Genomic DNA, 19472 nt, shown 5'->3' with positions numbered 1-19472 from the left:
GACAACATGGTGCAGGGCTTTGTCCAGACCATAATGCTTAGTAGAAAAGACTAAAGTCGAGCCGTTCCGATCGCTCGCAGTAAGTAGCCTTCACGGATAGTTCTCAACGTTCCACTCGGCAAATGATAGATCATTGATAGGCAGGATCCAGCTTTTTCCCAGCACGGATACCCCCTAGACTACATTGGCCGGCCGATTGGTCTACTTGAGCACATTAGAACCGAGCGGTTCGTCGCCGTCGCCACAGCTCATACTACGAGACATTAACATAAAGTTTTGTGAAGAAAGAAATCATGGAGGACAGCCGAGGCTGCAAGTGTAACACCAGCCAAGGACCTTATCAAGCAAGAGGACGTTGCTCTCCATACGAAACAAACCTGTTCCAAGTGGGAGACAGAACCCGCTTGTGGAGCGCCCGGCTCCGTGCCTGGTACGAGTGACGCCCAGCCGCAAGCTCGATAGTAAATCATAGTTCGGATTTTGCGGTGGTGAGCTATTCCTCGGTGATAGCCTCTCAGTGCCGCTTCAAGTGGAGCCGGGAGCGGCGACTAGTGCCTAGTCGCCGAGAGGAGGCCCTGCCTTTCGGCATGGTGGTCCGAAAGTTGGACGGGTCCCACACTCGAGCCCAGACAAGGGCTCAGGTCTTTCCCGTGGAGAAGGCGGGCTGATAAGACTCGGAGCATTCCTGTTATCAACCACAAGCCTGCGGCATGGCTGTCTCGTACGTGACCGTGGAGCCGATCTTACCATGTCCATGGCCGCAAGACAGGGACCCGATACGATCTGCCAGTTCGGACAAGCTAGACATAAAGGCCTGAGCTTCGCGCCTCACCCCCGAGATATTGAATGATTCTCTCTTCAGGCAATACAGACACAGTTTGGCTGTCTTAACCTGCAGACCCGACCATCATCATGCAGGCCAGCAGCGTCAAGGACCACGTCGAAGCCACGGCTTATAATGGTTCTCAGGACGACAACATGGAGAAGCCAGACGCAGCTCAAAAGCAGCCACCGGAGATCCTACGGGGTCTCTCGGGCGAAGAGATGGAGATACTGAACAAGAAGCTTGTCCGCAAACTTGACCTCCGTCTTATGGCACCCCTCATCGTCATGTACATCATGAACTACCTGGACCGGTGAGTTTCTCCCTTCGAGACTCTGAGGGGCACTGTCAAGCTGACAGAACTCGTTCACATATAGAAATGCCATCGGAGCCGCCAAGATCTCAGGCATTGTTCCCGATCTGGGTCTGTCGGATTCGCAGTTCCAGGTCTGCGTGAGCATCCTCTTTGTCGGGTAAAGCAACACATTCTCCACCGACTGCATCACCAGTGCGTGGCACGTGCTAACAAGGCGCCTCCCGAGCAGCTACATTCTCATGCAGATCCCCTCCAACCTGTTCTTGAACAAAATTGGCAAGCCAGCGATGTATCTTCCCGCCTGCATGATTGTATGGGTACGTTTCGAACTCCTCCTCACCTGCGCCGCTGGTCGCGTTTGAGATCTGACAGCCGGCTGATTCTTCTTTCCTGCAGGGAGCTGTATGCGCATGTACCGGTGCGGTGCATAATTTCAGCGGGCTTGCCGCGACCCGCTTCCTGCTGGGCTTTGTCGAAGCAGCCTATTTCGTAAGTGAGAATCGGCTGCTCAAGACAGACTTACACGACTCTTGCAGAAGGCTCACATAGCAAATAGCCGGGCTGCATGCTTTGCCTCAGTGTCTGGTACACTCGGAAGGAGCTCGCCCTGCGGACTGCCTTGCTGTACTGCGGGTCCTTGTTCTCCGGAGCATTCTCTGGGCTGATCGCGGCAGGCATAACGTCTAGCCTCGAAGGGTGCGTGCCTACTTCACAACTTCGCCCCCCAAGTCGAGAGCGTCATGGACTGACTGACAAGCTTTTGTGGAATACAGTGCTATGGGTCTGAAGTCCTGGAGATGGCTTTTCATCATCGAGGGTGCTGTGACCGTCGCGCTCGCTCTGGTCGTCTCGCCCATCCTCCCCGACTTTCCCCACAACACCAAGTGGCTCTCGGAGCAGGAGCGTGCCCTCGCCATGTGGCGCCAGACCTCCGACATAGGCGAGGAGGACCACGACTCGTCCGAATCGAGCGGCATGTTCGACGCCTTTTTCCTGTGCATACGCGATTACAGGACATGGCTCTTCTTTTTCGTCATCCTTGGCGTCGTGTCCAGCGGTACCATCAACTCATACTTCCCCTCGGTCGTCCAGACACTGGGCTACGGGAGGACCCAGACGCTGTTGCTGACCGCACCGCCATACCTTCTCTCCTGTGTCGTCAATCTGGCCATCAGCTGGCACTCGGACAAGACAGGCGAGCGCTATTTCCACTTCACCGTGCCCGTCTGGTTCTCTGTCGCCGGCTTCATCATCTCAGCGGCCACCACCAACCTCGGCGCCCGCTACTTCTCCATGATGATCATGCTGCCCGGAGTCTACACCGCCTTCACCATCGGCCTCACCTGGCTCGCCAACTCTCTGCCTCGCCCGCCGGCCAAGCGCGCTGCCGCACTCGCCCTCTGCAGCGGCGGCTCCAACGTCTCGAGCATCTACGCCCCGTTCTTGTACCCGGAGTCGACGGCGCCCCGCTACCTGCTGGCCATGGGCGTCAATGCCGCCACCGCGTTCCTCTCCATCATCGTCGCCACTGCTGTGCGCATCGTACTCGTGCGTCTCAACCGCAAGCTGGATATTGAGGAGTTTGGCTCTGTAGAGGCTGCCCAAGAGCATCGCAAGCGTGGCCCACTCACAAGCAGCGGCGAGGCTGCACCAAAGAGCTTCCGCTACATGTATTGAGTGGACGCCAGGACTTTGGCTGGTCAGTCGGGTCTCGCGCCGTGGTCTTCCTAAAGTACTCGAGTAGACGAGTTAGCAGTCGGTGTAATCTTGGGTGTGGGGAGCAGAGGTAGGAGAAGTACGGGGAGATAGTACAGTTCGTTTATGGACAATTGCGTTTAGTCAGAATGGATTATGCCCTTTGTGTGGTACGCTCTTCGCCACCAGTTGAATGTCCCGTGAAGCAATCACTGGCCTGCAGGACGTGGCAAGCTGAAAGATTGATCTGCCTCTGTCAAGCCCAAGATCACATCCGCTGTCCTTACGAGTAGTTGATCGTAGCGTGATGATTGTGAGAGTCGACCCCAAATCCCAGCATTGTGGGGACAATGGAAGGATGAGCCGACGGCTGGAGGGACCCCGTCCCGATAACGTGTTGGCGCACCGCCGCTTTAAGGTCAACCCCTAGAACTGCTCCCTTGTCCTCCGCGCCCCGGGGTCCGAAATTCGGGCTCTTGTTCAACCTCACTCGTCTACCAAGTTCCCAAACTACCCTCAGCTTTTGTCACCAGCCACAACCTTGCCAAGGTCCGCCACGAGCTTTCAGGCACCGCCTACGCTTGATGAATCATTGCGCCTGACGTCTTCAATTTCGGAAAAGCAGGGGCGAACCCTGACAGGAACCCAGTCGTACCCACGCCAGGGCCGCCTTGAGCAAGGCCCGCGTAGTTCCACATGTCTTCATCAGGGAGGCGGAAAGTCGTTGCCTGCCAACGATGTCACCGGCGGAAGGTGAGGTGCTCAGGAGGTGAGTTAAAGTGGCGTGCACCGCGCGCGCTGTGTGGACAATGATCTCCCCAGTGAACTTCAGCAGCCTCTGATGCCCCATCCACCAGACGTGCCTTGCCAGAACTGCGTTTCCGCCTCGACATCCTGCACCTTCCCGGCGCGGGATAGGAACATCATCGTGTCCGAGAACTATGTGCGTTCGCTACAGGCCCGTCTAGAAACGGCGCAGTCGTGTAGCGACGTAAGCACCACACCCGCAGAGGGTCTCCTGCGAGGGCTGGGCCGGCCAAAGCATGGCACCTCGGCTGCGAAGCTGTCGTTCGAACACGCGACGTCCGAGGCCTTTGTGTCTGGCCTCAAGAAAGCGGGCACGCTCGGTAGAGACAGTGACGCGGCGAATGAAGCAATCCCCGGCAGCGCGCAGCTCGGGGCTGATATGCGATCAACCACGAGTCGCTCGGGAAGATCCGATAACCCATCGCAGTACGACTATGTCGCCCTGGAATTTGACACTTCCGGTAAGAGTCTCAGCTCGTGGTCGCTTGTCGTGTAAGTACGGACATTGACATACCCGCATAGCCACGAGTATTGCTATCCAGTTGCCCCCATTCCCCTACGCGACCCAGTTGGTGCAGCAGTTCGAGTCATACATGGGCTACGAGTACCACTGGTTCCTCCGAAGGGAGTTCCACGCCACACTGGAAGAGACATACCGCTTCCCAGACTCGCCACGGTCAAGAAATAGAATCTGGCTCTGCAAGTTGCTTGCTGTGCTTGCCCTTGGAGAGTCCTACAACAGTCACAAGCCTCCTCTAATCGACTTGACCGTGGGGAGATCTTGCGCGCGAGACCGCGAGGGACCAAGCGAGCACGCCAAGACGCCTTACATCCCTGGCGCAGAGTTCTTTGAGCAGGCACTGTCTCTGTTCAAGATGCCTACTGAGGAGCCGTCGATCGAGCACGTAGAGGCGCTGAACCTGATTGTGTGTCCTCACCATTCCCATCCCCGTCCCAAATCTGTCGATGGACGACCGGCTCACTGACTCCCGGCGGTGCAGACATTCTTCAGCTACTCTCTCAACCGGCGAAAGACCGCCTTCATGTACGCCGGAATGTCGATGAGGATAGCATGCACTCTGATGTTGCACAAGCCGGCTGGCCAGGTGTCGGCGCCAGCAGCAGAACACCAAAAGCGGGTATGGTGGACCACGTATCTCCTTGACTCCATGACGTCCTTGGAGATGGGGATCCGGGCGACCTTTGGGGCTCTTGAGGCCGAGCAGTCTCAGCCGTCTGACGAGCAGCTCTCGAAAACGGACCAGGATGACTTCTGGGATGCACAGATCCTCACTGCGCACCTGAACCTGGACAGCGCTAGGCGCCTTGTGCTTGAGACTGTAGGCCTCCTGCATGACGCGGATTTCGCTGGTTTCAAGAGGGCGATCGAGGTGCCTCTTCAGGAGCTTGAGAAGTGGAGGCTCGCGCTCCCAAACAGTAGCTCCTTTGACTTTTCGTCAGGGATTCCCGAGGCTATGCTTGAGCAGCCGTCGATGCGGTCACTCGCGTCGCTCTTTCTGCGTTTCCACCAGGTAGGACATTGCTGTGGTACTTTGCACTTGACATGTGGTTACTCCACTGGCTAAAATCATTCTAGAGTTATATATTGCTCACCAGGCCAGTCTTCTTTAAAGTCCTGGGCCTGGTTATGGGAAAAGACAAGGATACGTCCGCATTGGACGACTTGATCGCTCTCAGTAGTCAGTGCCTGGAGGCTGCCAAGTGCAACATGAGAATCTTGACAGAGCTCTCCAGCAGAGATAAGCTAGGTGAGTGCCCACGAACGCACAGCCCACGCTCCAGGGCCTTGCTCGGCACAGGTCACTCGCTGACATGGGTCCTCGCCTTGCACGGCAAACAGCCAAATACGGGTTTTACGACGCCATGCACCTCTTCTCTGCCATCAACATCTTCTCACTCACGAGTCTTGTCAACGCTGTCAGACCACTCAGTCTGACACAAGATGCTAAAGATCTGGCCTTGCACTGCAGCGCCCGCCAGCTGCTGATGACAATGGCGTCGTGCGGGAATCTCGCGTCCAAGGGCTACGTGCAGATGCTCGAGGAGATTGAGCGGATTGCAGACGTGGTATCTTTGCAGAGCCAGCAGAACGGGGGCTCCGCTCCGGCGAGCTTCGGCGACGAGATATTTCCTTGGATCGACTCGATCGACACCTCGGGTTTCTTCTTGGACACGGTGGGTTATCTCTGAATCCTGGAGAATGCAGTGCCGGGGCCTGGGGGATGGAGGGGCGTTCTTTGTGACCCCGGTTCTCCAGCCCTCGGCCGCTAAGCACTAGCCGCCGAGGCTCGCTATCAGCTACCATTCACGCCAAGGGGTTGCGGTTGGAGCGCAACGATCGCCTCCGACATCGCCTCTGCTAGCCACTGTCTTGTGCTGGATGCGAATCCTGTGGAGGCTATCGCGCCGAACAAGCCCTGCGTTGATTTACACTATTTCATAGCAAACGAATTCCGCCGCATTCCTCAGTAACCCCTGTGTGAGCGACCCGACATCATGGCCACTACTCGCATCGAGAAGGACAGCCTTGGCGAGTTAGAACTGCCCGGTGATGTCCTGTTCGGGATCAACACCGCCCGCTCTCTCCAGAACTTCCCCATATCCGGAAGAACCATTGCCAGCTTCCCGGAGTACGTCGACGCGTTTGTGACAATCAAGGAGGCCGCCGCCCTCGCAAACCATGAGATTGGCTGCTTGCCAGCCGACAAGGCGGACGCGATACAAGCCGCGTGCCGCGAAATCAGGTCTGGCAGGTACAACGCCCACCTGGTCGTGGACATGCTCGAGGGCTCCGGGGGCACCTCGACCAACATGAACTTCAACGAAGTCATTGCCAACGTGGCAGCCAAGATGTCGGGCCGCGAAATCTCCGACTACAGCTTCGTGCACCCCAACGACCATGTCAACCTCGGCCAGTCCACCAACGATGTCATGCCTAGTGCGATGAAGCTCGCCATATACCGCGCCATGAGCACGCCACTGCAAACACTGCGCCAGCTTGCCAACAGCTTCGGCAAGCGGCGCGAAGAGTATGCCTCCCTATTCCGCCTAGGCAGGACTTGTCTCCAGGACGCACAGCCCATGACTCTGGGCCAGGCACTGGGTGGGTATGAGGCAGTCGTGCGCCGCCATCTCGCCCAGCTCGAGACGTTGCGGGCCAGCCTGCTGGCAATCCCCCTCGGGGCCACCGCCATCGGCACGGGCTTCGGCTCCAGACCGGGCTACAAGGATGCCGTCTTCCGACACCTCGGGGAGCTCTTTGACGCCCCCGTGGACGGCAGCGGCAATCCCTTTGACGGTCTCCAGAATCTCGACACGTGTGCCCGCCTGTCTGGGGAGCTGCGCAACACGGCAAACACGCTCTGGAAGGTGGCCAACGACTTTGTCATCCTCTCCTCCGGCCCGGCGGGTGGGCTCGCCGAGATCACGCTGCCCTCTGTGCAGGCCGGATCGTCCATAATGCCGGGCAAAGTCAACCCCGTCATCCCCATGGCCGTCCAGCAGGCCGCATTCGCCATCACCGGCAACGACGCCACGGTTGCACTTGGCTGCCAGCAGGGCCTGCTCGAGATCAACCATTTCGAGCCGGTCGTGTGCGACCGGTTGCTGGACAGCATCCGGCTCCTGGCCGCGGCGGCAGACATCTTTGCCCGCCGGTGCGTGGATGGGCTCGTCGCCAACGAGGACGTGTCGCTGAAGCACCTGCTCGCCTCGTCTGCACTAGCTACTGCTCTCGTGCCCGAGCTGGGCTACGCGCAGGTCTCGAGCATTGTCCGGTCCTCGCTCAGCCAGCAGCGCTGTTTCCTGGACGTGGCTGTAGAAAAGGGCCTTCTTCAGAGGGACGAGGTGCTTGACGTGCTCAAGCGGTCAGTGGATGGTGGTGGTAGTAGTAGTAGCAAGGGCTCCAAGGAGGAGAACGGGGTCTCTTCGTCATAGAATATGGTATGGTTTTGGGAGGTAAAAGTGGATTCTGAAGACTTATTTACGTTACGCTATGCCCGTGAGCGCCCTTGGTCGCCCCCTCGTGCACCGTCAGTCTGGAGAGAAGGGTCGCACATGGTGAACTAGACCTGTTTGTCAACAATGATATAAATAAATGAGTGCAGACTCGTTGTCAGGGAGCATTGCGTCGAACTTGCGTTACCTCCCAATCGTGGTGTCGTTCGAAGTTTGACGAGCATAGGGGAGGGCACTACTTCCGACATCAAACAAAAGCGTCGCCCGCAGTGTGCAAACATGACAGCACATGGACTTCCAGACAATGCATCATTCGTGTATTAGATGCAGTCTGAACCCCAAAAGCAGCAGCTTTTCAGTCAAACAGCACTTTTATCATGTAATATCAAGCCCAGCCGCGCGTCTCCCAGTGGTGCAAGTAAGCACCGAAAGATAAGCCTCTAAGATAGTTAGAGATCTAGGTGCAACGCTCATATTGCTCCAAACTTGGCGACAACACTTAATCGCAGCTATTGACGCGTGGCCGTCTCAGGGGTTCTGAACATCAGTCAAGATAAAAGGAAACCCGGCAGCCATAGCGGCATCGGCTTCTAGCGCTAGTCGCCGAACCATATCACCGGAATGGGGCCCCGCACGGCCAAGCCTTGTTGATAGCGGCTGCTGTACTGTCTTGCCCATCGAGAGTGGATTCTGCAGCTGGCAGGGATCGTGTCAGTCGGGTCGTCTTTCGAGCCTGCTATATAATCAAGCCAGTTGAAGAATGTTTCCAAGCAGGAAATTTTAATGAGTCCCTTTTCGTGCACGCCCCTTACCCGACTACCTGGTTTTCCTGTCAGGGTGTTGTCGTAACCCACGGTACCGACACGATGGAGGAAACGGCATTCTTTCTTGACCTGACCTTACGCACGGAAAAGCCAGTTGTAATGGTAGGGTCTATGCGCCCGGCCACAGCAATTAGCGCTGATGGCCCAATCAATCTGCTAGAGGCTGTTACTCTGGCAGCTAGCCCAACTGCAAAAGGGCGCGGGACAATGATTGTCCTGAACGACCGTATCGCGAGCGCCTACTACACGACCAAAACCAATGCAAACTCGCTTGATACCTTCAAGGCTGTCGAACAAGGCTATCTTGGGTTCTTCGCGAACATCAAGCCGTTCTTCTATTTTGAGCCTAGCCTCGCAATGGGCAAGCCTTACTTCGATATATCCGCGACTGCTGTCGACGCCCTGCCCCAGGTCGACATCCTCTACGGCTACCAGGGTGCAAACCCAGCCCTTGCCGAGGCGGCCGTCGCAACGGGAGCCAAAGGGCTGGTCCTTGCCGGTGTCGGCTCCGGGTACTGGACCGATGCAGGCAACGAGGCGATAGACAGGGTCATCCGAGACCACGGCACCGCTGTTGTCTACTCGAGGAGGCCCGGGGACGGGTTCGCCGAGAGGACCGGCAGCGCCTCGACGTACGGGTCCGGCCTGCTCAACCCACAGAAGACGCGCATCATGCTGCAACTCGCGTTGAATGCGGGCTACGGCATAGAGCAGCTCAGGAGCGTTTTCGAGTTTGAGCTTCATTGAGGAGGAAGATTGTGGAGATGTGCCAAGGATAAATGAGATCGGGTCTCCAGGATGCGCATAGTCTTTATTGGGTGGGTAACAGGCGGTCTTCGATTCGGGGCAACTTACCTTTGGACCTCTGGACTGCCGTATAAGGCTCACACAGATTAAGATGCAGCTGATTCAAGGTCAGGTGATGATGATGGTAAAATTGCAGTGAGCAAAAGAATTCAGACAAGCAGAAATAATGATGTTAGACAACCAACGAGACCAGAAATTGCAACCCGTAGCCAGAACAAGACGAAGAACTGAGAACAGTAGCATGACGCCCACACCAGTGTGCCTACATCCCTACTTTAGGACTCTGGACGATTGGAGGCCCCATGGAGCCATGGAGGCGGGTGAGCTTGGTGTCCTTATTGATGGACAGGTTGTGCGGCTGTGCGAGTGGAACAAAGGATCCGGGCGAATCAAATGCAGAGGACAGAGTACTCCATATGTCTTCGTTGACTGAAACAAATGGGGTTTGTTGATTGTTGGTCGACCAATTAAGACATTCCCCCACCGCAGCTGCCAAGCTCCTGCACATCCCTTTATTCCTTCGTGCCGAGGCCGTGGCATTCCACCCAGAACGATCAACAGCATTTATTGCGAAAGTGGCACGAACGTGCCACATGGATGCTGTCGATCCGGTCTGCACTCTTTGGTTTCATGCCGCGTGCTACAGAGTGACAGTACGAAGAGCCAGCTGGCCCTCAATGTCTTTTTGTAACATCCCACATCTAGCTGACCTCACGTGCTCGCGCAGCGCTATGTTTCACTCTCTCTTGCTGAAATGGAAGGCGCACTAAATTCTCTGGGGCGAATGGGAGAATAAAGCTGCCGAAGTGGCGGCACCTTACTTGCGCCACAAGGAGACTGAGACATGATGATAAAGGGACCAACAACAGGCCACTTGAGAAAACGCACTTCTCCCTGCCAAGCCCAATGAGCCGCTCTTACATGCCACATCCCTGTGCATGAAATGAACAAGCGTGTCGGGTGGCCTCCCCGGCACGACTCTTGAGGATGCTGCAGTGTCTGTGGTCCGTTGCTCACGGCCAACGAACTCGGCCTTCTAAACTACATTTCTCCGCGCTGGCCACCATTCCATCTCCTGTTCCACAAAGTCGGATCACCCACTACACAAGAGCCTGGCGTGGCCTCGAGCCACCGAGATGGGATGCAAACGCCACACAAATGTCCTCTTCGCTGCGATATCAGCACTCGCCAGCCTTATTCTCGCTGACCAGCGACTGCTCACGGCCGAGCAAGATGGAGAGGCCTACAACAACGGCACGTACGGAAAGAAGCCCTGGCAGAGCTTCATTTCGTCACCCGTCCGTGCCCCACGACTCATGATCAACCAGTGGGACAAGTCCAAATGCGAGCCAGCCACGCACATCTTCACGGCGATCGACCTCGACGGGCAGCAGCGATCCCCTCTGATCCTGCGCGCCGACGACCTGAGCATGGTGTATGGCGACCCGTCCTGGGAAGGCGGCACCGACCTCCGGCCCCAGCAGTACAACGGCTCGACATACCTGACCTTCTTCTCGGGCCAGGACCACGAGTCCTGGGGCAGCGGATCCAGCGTGATGCTCGACTCGGCGTACCGCGAGGCGCTGCGGCTGACGCCCGAGGGCCTCGAGAACGACTCGGACCCGCACGACTTCAGCATCACCGACGACGGCACGGCGCTCTTCACCAACTTCCACCTCAAGCGTGGGGACTGCACGAGCGTGGGCGGGCCCGGCGGCCAGGAGTGCCGGATCTGGGAGTCGGCCTTCCAGGAGCTCGACATTGCGACGCGCACGCCACGGTTCACGTGGTTCGCCAGCGAGCACGTCGCGCTCAACGAGTCGCTGCTGCCGTGGACGCCCGAGGGAAAGCACCGCAAGGACAACTCGTGGGACTTTATGCACCTCAACGCCGTGTCCCGCACGCGCGACCGGAAACACTACCTCGTCAGCGGCAGGCACATCTCGGCCGTGATGCTCATCAACGGCGCCGACGGCGCCCGCGTGTGGCAGCTCGGCGGCAGGGAGAACATGTTCCGCGACCTGAGCGGCGGGCGGGCGACGAGCTTCCACGGGCAGCACCACGCGCGGTTCTGCAACGAGGAGGAGACCGAGATCAGCGTGTTTGACAACCATTCGTTCGGCCAGGTCCACGCCCAGACGCCAGGGTGCGAAGGGCCTGCGTGCAGCCGCGCCGTCCGTGTCCGGCTCGACTACGAGGCCATGACGGCCGAGATTGTGTCCGAGTGGTGGCACCCCGTGAGCGTGCAGGCCCGGGCGCAAGGGGGCCACCACGTGCTTCCCGGCGGGGGGGCGATGGTGGCCTGGGGTGTGGTGCCGGCACTTACCGAGTTCACCAAGGACGGAGAGGTGTGCATGGATGTGCAGGTCGGGCCGTGGTCGACGAGCTACGATGGCGAGAGCAATCTGTACCGCGCGTACAAGTTCAACTATACCGCCACGCCGTACTGGGACCCCGAGGTCGCAGTGGTGGATGACATGGTGTACGCGTCGTGGAACGGGGCGACAGAGGTGGAGCACTGGGCTGTTGTGAGTCTTTTCATCGTTGCTTTGGTGTGACGCTGGCGACTTTCGTCTGGGAGGGCGAGGTGCCATTCTTGGGCTAGTTGGAGCTAATCAAGGTGATTCTAGTACGGCGGTGAAACTGAGAACAGCATGGAAAAGCTGGCCGAGTCGGAACGCAAAGGTTTCGAGACAGCCATCAAGCTCGGAAGAATGCCGCTGATGATACGAGTGTCAGCTCTCGACAAAGACGGCCAGACACTGCGTTCGTCAAGAACAGTGACGACTGTGCCCATAATCAGACCACGGCGGAGCAGACTTGACTAGAGGTCAGGAGAGGGACAAGTCTAAGCCCCACGAGGGAAAAGAGTCCTTTTAAATGTGTACAGGTAAATAGCATGTGGTATCATGAAGTATGCATCAGATCTATCGCTTCAATGCAGTCTAAACCCCCAACTCACATCTCACGTGTCAGTCTTGACGACGCCCAGTCTCGTAAACTTGCCCACATCCTTGCCGCCCTGGAACTCGACAACTTGGGCGCTTTCCTGGCCGTTCTTGTCCTTCCCACTGACGAGGCAGTACACCCTGCCCTGGGGATTCGCAGCGAGCACCCCCTTTGCCGCACACTCTGCCAGGTCCGCCACGGGATCACTCAGCGCGTTCCATCGCCCGCCGCTGTAGAACTGCACCCGCACGGCCGAATCGAGAGCGCCCTCGTCCCGCCCCGCGATCAGCACCTGCGCGTCCACCATGGCAAAGTCGTCCTTGGTGTTGGCGTCCGCCCGCCCGTCGTCCTGCGGCTGCGTGGAGAACGCGGCGATCGAGCTCGGCCGGTCGCTCGCCAGCCCGCCGTCGAGGGTGTTGCGCCGCCACCGGGTCGGCGCGTCGATGGCCGGCAGGTTGGTCACCGTGGTCGGGATGTTGCTGCCCGAGATGTAGTACAAGTTGAGGCTGTTGAGCGCTTTGCTGATGCCGACCGGCAGCATGAACAGAGGAGTGCCCGGCTTGGCCGGGATCGAGTCGGTCTCTGTGACGTCGGCAATGGTCTTCCACTCCGTCCCGTCATGGTAGGTGCCCTGGATTCCGCCCCCGTCGAGCTCGGGAGCCTGCCAGAAGACGAACGGTGTCGAGTCGCAGAAGGAGCAGAAGCGCGAGTATGTTGCTAGGCTGGTCCCATTGGCCGCCGTGTAGAAACCCGAAAGGCTCGCTCGGTTCCAAGTGCCTGGCAGGTCGGCGGGGATAGTGGACACGGGGCGCCAGAGGTAACACATAACTTTCTGGACCGAGGAGATCCAGCAGAGGTGTATGTCAAAGGACTGTTGGTGCACGCCTGGGTCAGTACGGGAACATAGACTGAACGCAATGTCAACTGTTGGTAGGGCTTACCGTTGATGTCTTGTATGCACCCGCCACTGAGATCGCCGTTCCAGGCGCGATATCCCTCGCGTCCACCTTCAAATCGTCACTGATCGGCGTAACTACCCACTCCCCTATTGACGAGTTGTACGAGCCCATCCGAATAGCGCCACTGTTGACCTGCCAGAACAGAAATCGGCTCTCGAAGCCGTAGCCGTCGGTGATGTTGGTTGCCGCGAGCTTCGTGTTGGGCGACATAGCCGACGGGTCCGCGTCGACTGCCGGTGTGTTGTCCACAGGGTCCGGCACACCCCCGGCATTGCTACCGGCGCTGCCAGATCGCTGGCTGTTGTTAGCCATGCTGACACCCACGCCCACTCCCACGCCTATCGCCACCATTGCGAACAGCACGCCAAGCACGATCCAGAACGTCCTCCGTGGCATCCCACATGTCCTGGCATTATTGCCTCGTATTGGCTCAAGCCTATCGTTCGCATCCTCTTTCGGCATTAGCTCAGCCTGCCTTCCATGTTTGTAATATGAGTAGGGGGGCGTGCCGGCTGCGGAGGGCGGGTATGTCGCCTCTGGGGCAAAGTTTGACGTGTCGACCTCGGGCGGCGCATTGTCCGGGAACGCGACTTGGGGCGCCGGGTGCAGATGTTCAGTGACGTGCCAATTGCTGTTGCCGCCCGTTGTCATCTCAAGGTCGCTGTAGCCGTGATACTGTGGTTGCGGTGGTGGCTCGTTGTGCTGGCCATTGAATACTTTCTGGTAGCCCGACATGGTGACGACGTGGGGGTGCCCGCGCAGGCGCACTGGCCGCTACGGGAGTTCGCTGATGTTGTGTGGTGGCCTTTTCTAGTGACTGATCCAGAGTGTTGGCTCTTCCGTTCAAGATGTAGTGCCCAGCGTGGTCACGTCTGCGATCTTCCGTGAACCACCTGCTGGCGTCAGCACGACGATCAAAGCGGCGACCAGGAGTATGGGACGTGGAGGAGGGAAGGTCTTACATACTGGACTCCAGCGCGGACAATCCTCCGCAGAGCCTGTCAGCGCGAACTGCTGTGCGAAATGGAGAGAAGTGCACAGTGTCCACATGCTCAGCTGATGGGCAGGTCTCGGGCTTGTGCTCTCCTTGCAGATCTTCAGGCCGACGCAAGACGGCCAGAGACGGGCCAGAATTGCAGGGAACAGGGCGGCATCAAACTTGCCGATCGCCCTGGGCACAGGGCTGTGTGGCTTGGGGACCGGGCCGGGGGGCATGGTCCAGGGCTAATAGTGAAGCAGGGGCTGGGTGGTGTCAGGGGTCATGTCTGGGAGCCATCCCAGATTCTTGCGTCCATACGATGCTTGCTGAATTGCCCGGTTCTCTGAGGGGTACACGACTGTTCGCAAGTCTTGATACGGAGATTGCCGCATCATCGTGTCTGCAACCAGCACTAGTTCATCGCTAGCTTCAGCCCTACACTTTTAAGTATGCCCCTGTGCCATCAACGGCCCCCAGATGTCAAGCCCCCCATGCCGCTAAACCCCCGAATCCCCATCACTGTGGACTACCCACTGACCGGCGGCTTTACCCGGCGCTTCTGAACAACGGATGCCCTGCCAATCACTGCGCTGGGTGAGACACTGCTCGGTCCTATCGGGTTGTAGAAGAGCCCCCTGCCTGCCAGATTGTGCTTGAATCTGAAATGACCGACATGGCGCGATACATCCTCCGTAAGCATATTGTGGGTTGTCTGACAGGGCTGGCTGACAGGGACCCTGGTCCAAAGCCACTGGTCTTGCTCAGCCTCATCGATCTATACTTTGACATGTCTTGACTGGCAACGAGTACTTGTTCATCAGATGGCACGAGCTATTTTTCACCTGTTATTCTCGTACATGGAAGCCCTCTACCTTTTTCAAAGGCCTTCGCCCAAGACCGAGTCCTTCATTGAGCATCGCCCACGCAACCCAACACTCAATCTTTTGTGCCCAGCTCCGCCAGCAACGGCCTCGAGTTTCCGTGCAGCTCGCCAAAGCCATTGCCGTTGCCCATCAGAGGATAAGGCTGGCTGGCTCCATTCTCCACAGAGTTTGGTATGTGCATCGCGTGGTGTCTTGGGCTATGATGACGAAACTGCTCCTGCATCGATCCCGTGGCTTCAAAGGTGATGGGAACTACCGAACCATCCTTCCCTGTCTGGTGCGTACCTTGACTCCCGTACAGCTCCGCTGGATATGTGCGTCCCAGTGCTTCGGGATCCCACGGTGCCTGAGGATCGTTCGGGCCGTGATCGAGCTGTGAGCTTGGCGGCATGTTTGTGGCGACTGCGGTGGTCACATGTCTTCGTCTATAGAGGATGAACGCGACGCTGAGTGCTATGAGGAGAATCACGGCCACGCCGAGCCCAGCGCCGATGCCGGTCTCTGCTTCCCTGCTGAGACCTTGTGGGTTGCCCGGGTTATCGCTCTCCGTTGGGTGTAAGGGTGTGATGCTTGTGGGATATGCTGTCGATGAGGTTTGGCCGGTTGTGGCGCCGCTCGCATTGCCGGTGACGGTGGGTTTCGCAGATGATGTTGAGAACGAGACTGATACGGGAGGCGCAACTGCAGAAGTCGTGAGGGGTTCTTCGTTACCGCCTGCGCCCGCCGTGAAAGTATTCACAACGAATAAAGTCGTCCAGACTACCTCTGTTGCCATGTTCCCGCTGTCTCCGTCATCGACAGTCGAATTCTGAGAATCTACCAGTGTGGCCGTGACAAACTCGGTGACCACAAACGTGGACACATCATCTGATGTTGAAGGCATGCGTTGGCCTTCACGCGTTGATATGCGATCGGGTTCGGGCCGTGAGGTGAGTTCGTCGTGAGGTTGAGTGGCGTGTGGTGAACGCAGTGGCGGCCGCGCGCGACGATTGTGCCGAGCGTATCTGGTGATTGAGTTCTTGAATATTGGCCGCAAGGAGACAATTCCAATCTTGGCCGTGCTTGCTTGATTGATCGAGGATACCAGACGTGTTTTGGAGTCAGACCTCTCCACTGAACGGCATTTGCACTGGACAGACAGCAAACTTCAGGAGTGCCTGGTGCGAGTCTCCCCAAGGACAGCCTCTCCAAGCTCCATCATAATCTGCAGCAGACCGTTGTGCAACACGACGAGAGGTAGGCTGCCACGGCACGGGACTAGCCAGCATGAGGCATAGCCATATCATTGTTCCGGGGTGTCTCACATGTACTGCTAACGGCCCCCTCCCAGCAAGGCTCTCTGGCATTGGCGCTTTTCGCACTTTCATTATTCTCGTTCTTATCTACTGCACGTCCGGCATATGTGACAATGCATTGCATTATTTCTCTTCGCATCAATTGCACAATGTCACCCGCACAAGCTGCGTCCGCAATAAGTAGACCAGCAAAGCGGCCGACGTCCATCAACCAAATCCAGGTGCATTCAAAACACCAGGAAACCAGGCACTTTGGCGGAGTGGTTAACGCGATGCCCTGCTATTCCCCTGTCCTTGTACGGGGCTAGCTAGCCAAGGCATTTCCCTCGGGAGCGCAGGTTAGTACCGGACAGAGCCGTCCCACATTGCATATATGCAAGTACGCATCATGTCCTAACATGGCTTCGAAATAGGTTCGAATCCTGCAGGTGTCGAGTTTGTTCATAAACTCGATCAGCTTTAGCTGAGACCAATCTTTTTTGACATTTTTGGATTTTCCCACTCTGGAATCAGCAAATGGTGATAAGGAAAACATGCACCCTCAGAGCTGGCATGGCTAAGTTTTGTGGCAGATATGCTAGTCTGCAATGTCGGATTACTATTAGCCTGGTCAAGTTAACCCCTACGGCTTTGTTCTCTAAGTGCTTCCTTTATTAGCACGGCCGATCATCTTCAGGAAAGCGGCCGCTCATTAATCCATTCCACCGCCTGAAAACACCGCAGCTGAACACAGTCTTCACATCGCTCTCTGTCTCCAGCCTCACATACGACAGTCCTACTGTGCCTTGCACTGGTATGCCCGGTACTCCTCGGGCACATCGATCCCGCCGTCCGTCCCGTCCTGGATGACCATGCTCATGCCGCCCTGCAAGTGGCTCTGGATGTGGCAGTGAATCATCCACACGCCCTCGTTATCCGACGCGCGCCGGAGCACGAGCCAGGACAGCTCCGTCATCGACGACGCGGGCGTCACAAATGTGTCCCGCAGCTGAGGGTTGTTCAGGTTGATCGCGCCCGCGGGCAGCTCCGCCTGCGCCTCGGCGACGGTGGACCAAGGGAACGCGCCGACCCCAGAGCCCAGCACGTAGAAGTGCCGGCCGTGCACGTGGATCGGGTGCGGGGGGTTCCCGGGGGTCACCTGGATGACGTAGTCGACCCAGGAGGACTCGGAGGGCACCGTGATGGTGTGGTTGTCCTGCAGGCCCGGCTGGGGGCTCAGGAGCAGCGGCAGCGCGTTGCCGTTGCCGTTGTCGGTGGACGGCCGTGCCGTGCCGTTGAAGACGAACTCGGCGATGGACCGGCCGAAGCCCATGGTTACCTTGTAGGTGGCGTCGACGTCGGCGCTGGGCTTGTGGGCGTCCGCGGGAAAGGGGAGGGCGGCGTGCATCCCGTCAAAGATGACGACGTCGGAAGTCAGGTTCATGCCGCGCTCGTTGATGGACGGGACTGACGGGGACGAGTCCTGGGGTTGGCCGTGGGCTTGGTAGTCGATGGTCGCGTGGCCGAAGAGGATCTGCGGGTCAGACACGGCAGAGACGCGGAGCGTGTACTTCTTGGGAGTGACAAAGTGCGCGAGGATGGTGTATCGCTGGCCGTTGACGAGCAGGAGCGCATCTGCGGGAATCGGGCTGATGTAGTTGCCATCGATGGCCACGACATAAGTGCGGATCTCATCAAGCGAGATCATCACTGTGTGCAGGGAAAGTGCGCCGATGACGTCGAAGACGACCCATTTGCCTGGTGAAAGGGTATCGCATTTCTTCTTGGTCACAGCAATGACTTCGCCGGCCGTCGTGGTTGTCGCACATTCCCCAAACAGGTCGGGCGGGATCGCGCTGATGTTGGCCTTGACCGGGGCGATCATGTCGCTGAGGGCGGCGAGACCCTCGGCTGGGACGCATCTACCACCGCGCTGTGAGCAACTTATCTTTGCAGGGTTGCGAGGAGGGTGCAGACTCACGACTTGCTCGTCAGGGACAGATTCCCCAGCAGACCAAGCTGACCGGGGGTGATCAGGGGCTGCTGCTGCTCCGGGGTGAGACAGTTGACATTGCCCTTGCCATTGACAATGATTGAGTCGAAGCAAAGGTGCTCAATGTGAGAATTCCTGGAGACCTCGAGCTCGGCTTCGGACGTCATGTGCCGCCAGTCGCCAATGAGCAGCGGAATGCGCTCCGCCTCGGCCTTCTCGATGGCCTTGAGCTCGCGGGCATCCTCAGTAATGAGGCCATACGGCTTCTCGGTGCCTGGGGCGGGGTGGATCACAACGGGACCGTAGAGGCCGTCGTTGACCTGACTCTCGGAGTGCGAGTGGTAGAAGTACGTGCCGTGCTGACTTGCGGTCCAGCGGTATGTGAAGGCGCAGCCCGGCTGGATGGGGATCTGGGTGAGCCCGGGGACACCATCAGACCATGGAGTGCCAAGCATCTCAATCCCTGCCGATTATCGCGGTCAACCTTTTAGCCTCATGGATTCATGGATTCGGACGCAGGATACATACCATGGTAGTGGATCGATGTGTTGTATGGCGACTTGTTCTCCACAAAGATCTCGACCTTCTCACCCTCGTGAAACTCGAGCAACGGGCCTGGGAACTGCCCGTTGACCAGAAACATGTCCCGCTCATAGCCATCTGGTGCTCTCTTTTCCCACGTCAGGGCCAGGTCGTACCGGCGTGGTTGGCCATGCGGGACAACTGCAAGGCCAGCGACCAGCGGTGCAAGCAGCAGGGCTGACTTCAGGGCATTGAAGCCCGACAAAGAGAGAAATCGCATCGTAGCGCGAAGGGATCGAGCTAGAATCGGCTTCGATGTACACAGAGATGCAGGAACCAGTTTCTACGCGTCGTGCCGTAACACTCGAGATCGATTGTGTGCGAGGGCCGCACTGGGCCACCCTTCACATATAAACATGCCCGTTTGCCATCCAGACAAACAAACGCGAAGAGTCGGTGATGTCTTGGCAGTCAGCCGTATCTCTTGCAGCGTATCAGAGCTCAAGCTGGGCGCTGATCGCGTCAGCCTCCGGATGGGGCTGCATCGGTTTGCCGATCCAGGAAATTGGCAATGCCCCTTGTGGCTGCGTGCATTCAGGGCCAGGTTAGCCGAATGACGTCGATCAACAATGTGGCCAAGCGCAACTTGGCTGCTATGAGGC

At 57.9% G+C, this 19472-nt stretch overlaps 8 protein-coding genes across 8 annotated transcripts; 5 read left to right on the top strand and 3 right to left on the bottom strand.

Moving 5' to 3' along the window:
* Positions 1-978: 978 nt before the first annotated feature.
* Positions 979-2816, top strand: B0I36DRAFT_375114 (major facilitator superfamily domain-containing protein; the record flags this gene model as incomplete). Its single annotated transcript, XM_046160336.1, has 6 exons — positions 979-1136; positions 1201-1296; positions 1366-1456; positions 1536-1628; positions 1696-1835; positions 1913-2816. The coding sequence occupies 6 exons, from the start codon at positions 979-981 to the stop codon at positions 2814-2816; spliced, it is 1482 nt and encodes a 493-aa protein (XP_046012082.1).
* An 859-nt stretch (positions 2817-3675) lies between these two features.
* On the top strand, positions 3676-5852 carry B0I36DRAFT_291556 (proline utilization trans-activator; the record flags this gene model as incomplete). Its single annotated transcript, XM_046151741.1, has 5 exons — positions 3676-4102; positions 4164-4567; positions 4643-5173; positions 5239-5410; positions 5503-5852. 5 exons carry the CDS (start codon positions 3676-3678, stop codon positions 5850-5852), a joined length of 1884 nt encoding a protein of 627 aa, XP_046012081.1.
* A 306-nt stretch (positions 5853-6158) lies between these two features.
* Positions 6159-7744, top strand: B0I36DRAFT_291553 (L-Aspartase-like protein; the record flags this gene model as incomplete). Its single annotated transcript, XM_046151740.1, has 1 exon — positions 6159-7744. One exon carries the CDS (start codon positions 6159-6161, stop codon positions 7596-7598), a length of 1440 nt encoding a protein of 479 aa, XP_046012080.1. The 3' UTR covers positions 7599-7744.
* A 705-nt stretch (positions 7745-8449) lies between these two features.
* B0I36DRAFT_246205 (Asparaginase/glutaminase) lies at positions 8450-9190 on the top strand (the record flags this gene model as incomplete). Its single annotated transcript, XM_046150213.1, has 1 exon — positions 8450-9190. A coding segment is annotated over one exon (741 nt), but the record flags the coding sequence as incomplete, so codon positions are not given.
* A 653-nt stretch (positions 9191-9843) lies between these two features.
* Positions 9844-12422, top strand: B0I36DRAFT_412102 (ASST-domain-containing protein; the record flags this gene model as incomplete). The annotated part of the gene is made up of 3 exons (XM_046161956.1): positions 9844-9903; positions 10462-11778; positions 11881-12422. The coding sequence occupies 3 exons, from the start codon at positions 9844-9846 to the stop codon at positions 12076-12078; spliced, it is 1575 nt and encodes a 524-aa protein (XP_046012078.1). The 3' UTR covers positions 12079-12422.
* On the bottom strand, positions 12180-13936 carry B0I36DRAFT_385156 (uncharacterized protein). Its single transcript, XM_046161048.1, has 2 exons — positions 13141-13936; positions 12180-13070 (listed from the first exon to the last, which is right to left on the bottom strand). The coding sequence occupies exons 1-2, from the start codon at positions 13891-13893 to the stop codon at positions 12216-12218; spliced, it is 1608 nt and encodes a 535-aa protein (XP_046012077.1). The 5' UTR covers positions 13894-13936; the 3' UTR covers positions 12180-12215.
* Positions 13937-15073: 1137 nt separating this feature from the next.
* Positions 15074-15904, bottom strand: B0I36DRAFT_350601 (uncharacterized protein; the record flags this gene model as incomplete). Its single annotated transcript, XM_046156924.1, has 1 exon — positions 15074-15904. One exon carries the CDS (start codon positions 15902-15904, stop codon positions 15074-15076), a length of 831 nt encoding a protein of 276 aa, XP_046012076.1.
* Positions 15905-16943: 1039 nt separating this feature from the next.
* On the bottom strand, positions 16944-19090 carry B0I36DRAFT_385155 (Cupredoxin; the record flags this gene model as incomplete). The annotated part of the gene is made up of 3 exons (XM_046161047.1): positions 16944-18217; positions 18277-18751; positions 18817-19090. 3 exons carry the CDS (start codon positions 19088-19090, stop codon positions 17092-17094), a joined length of 1875 nt encoding a protein of 624 aa, XP_046012075.1. The 3' UTR covers positions 16944-17091.
* Positions 19091-19472: the final 382 nt, after the last annotated feature.

This window comes from Microdochium trichocladiopsis (genome assembly GCF_020744255.1).
Source record: "Microdochium trichocladiopsis strain MPI-CAGE-CH-0230 chromosome Unknown B0I36scaffold_6, whole genome shotgun sequence".
Lineage (NCBI taxonomy): Eukaryota > Fungi > Ascomycota > Sordariomycetes > Xylariales > Microdochiaceae > Microdochium > Microdochium trichocladiopsis.
This window is presented reverse-complemented; position numbering and strand designations above follow the sequence as displayed.

Bases quoted from the DNA above. Each gene is read 5' to 3' on its own strand.
- B0I36DRAFT_385156 (XM_046161048.1), bottom strand. From the start codon at position 13,893: ATGTCGGGCTACCAGAAAGTATTCAATGGCCAGCACAACGAGCCACCA. The intron at 13,071-13,140 runs GTAAGCCCTACC...GTGCACCAACAG, and splicing joins GTGCATACAAGACATCAACG to TCCTTTGACATACACCTCTG.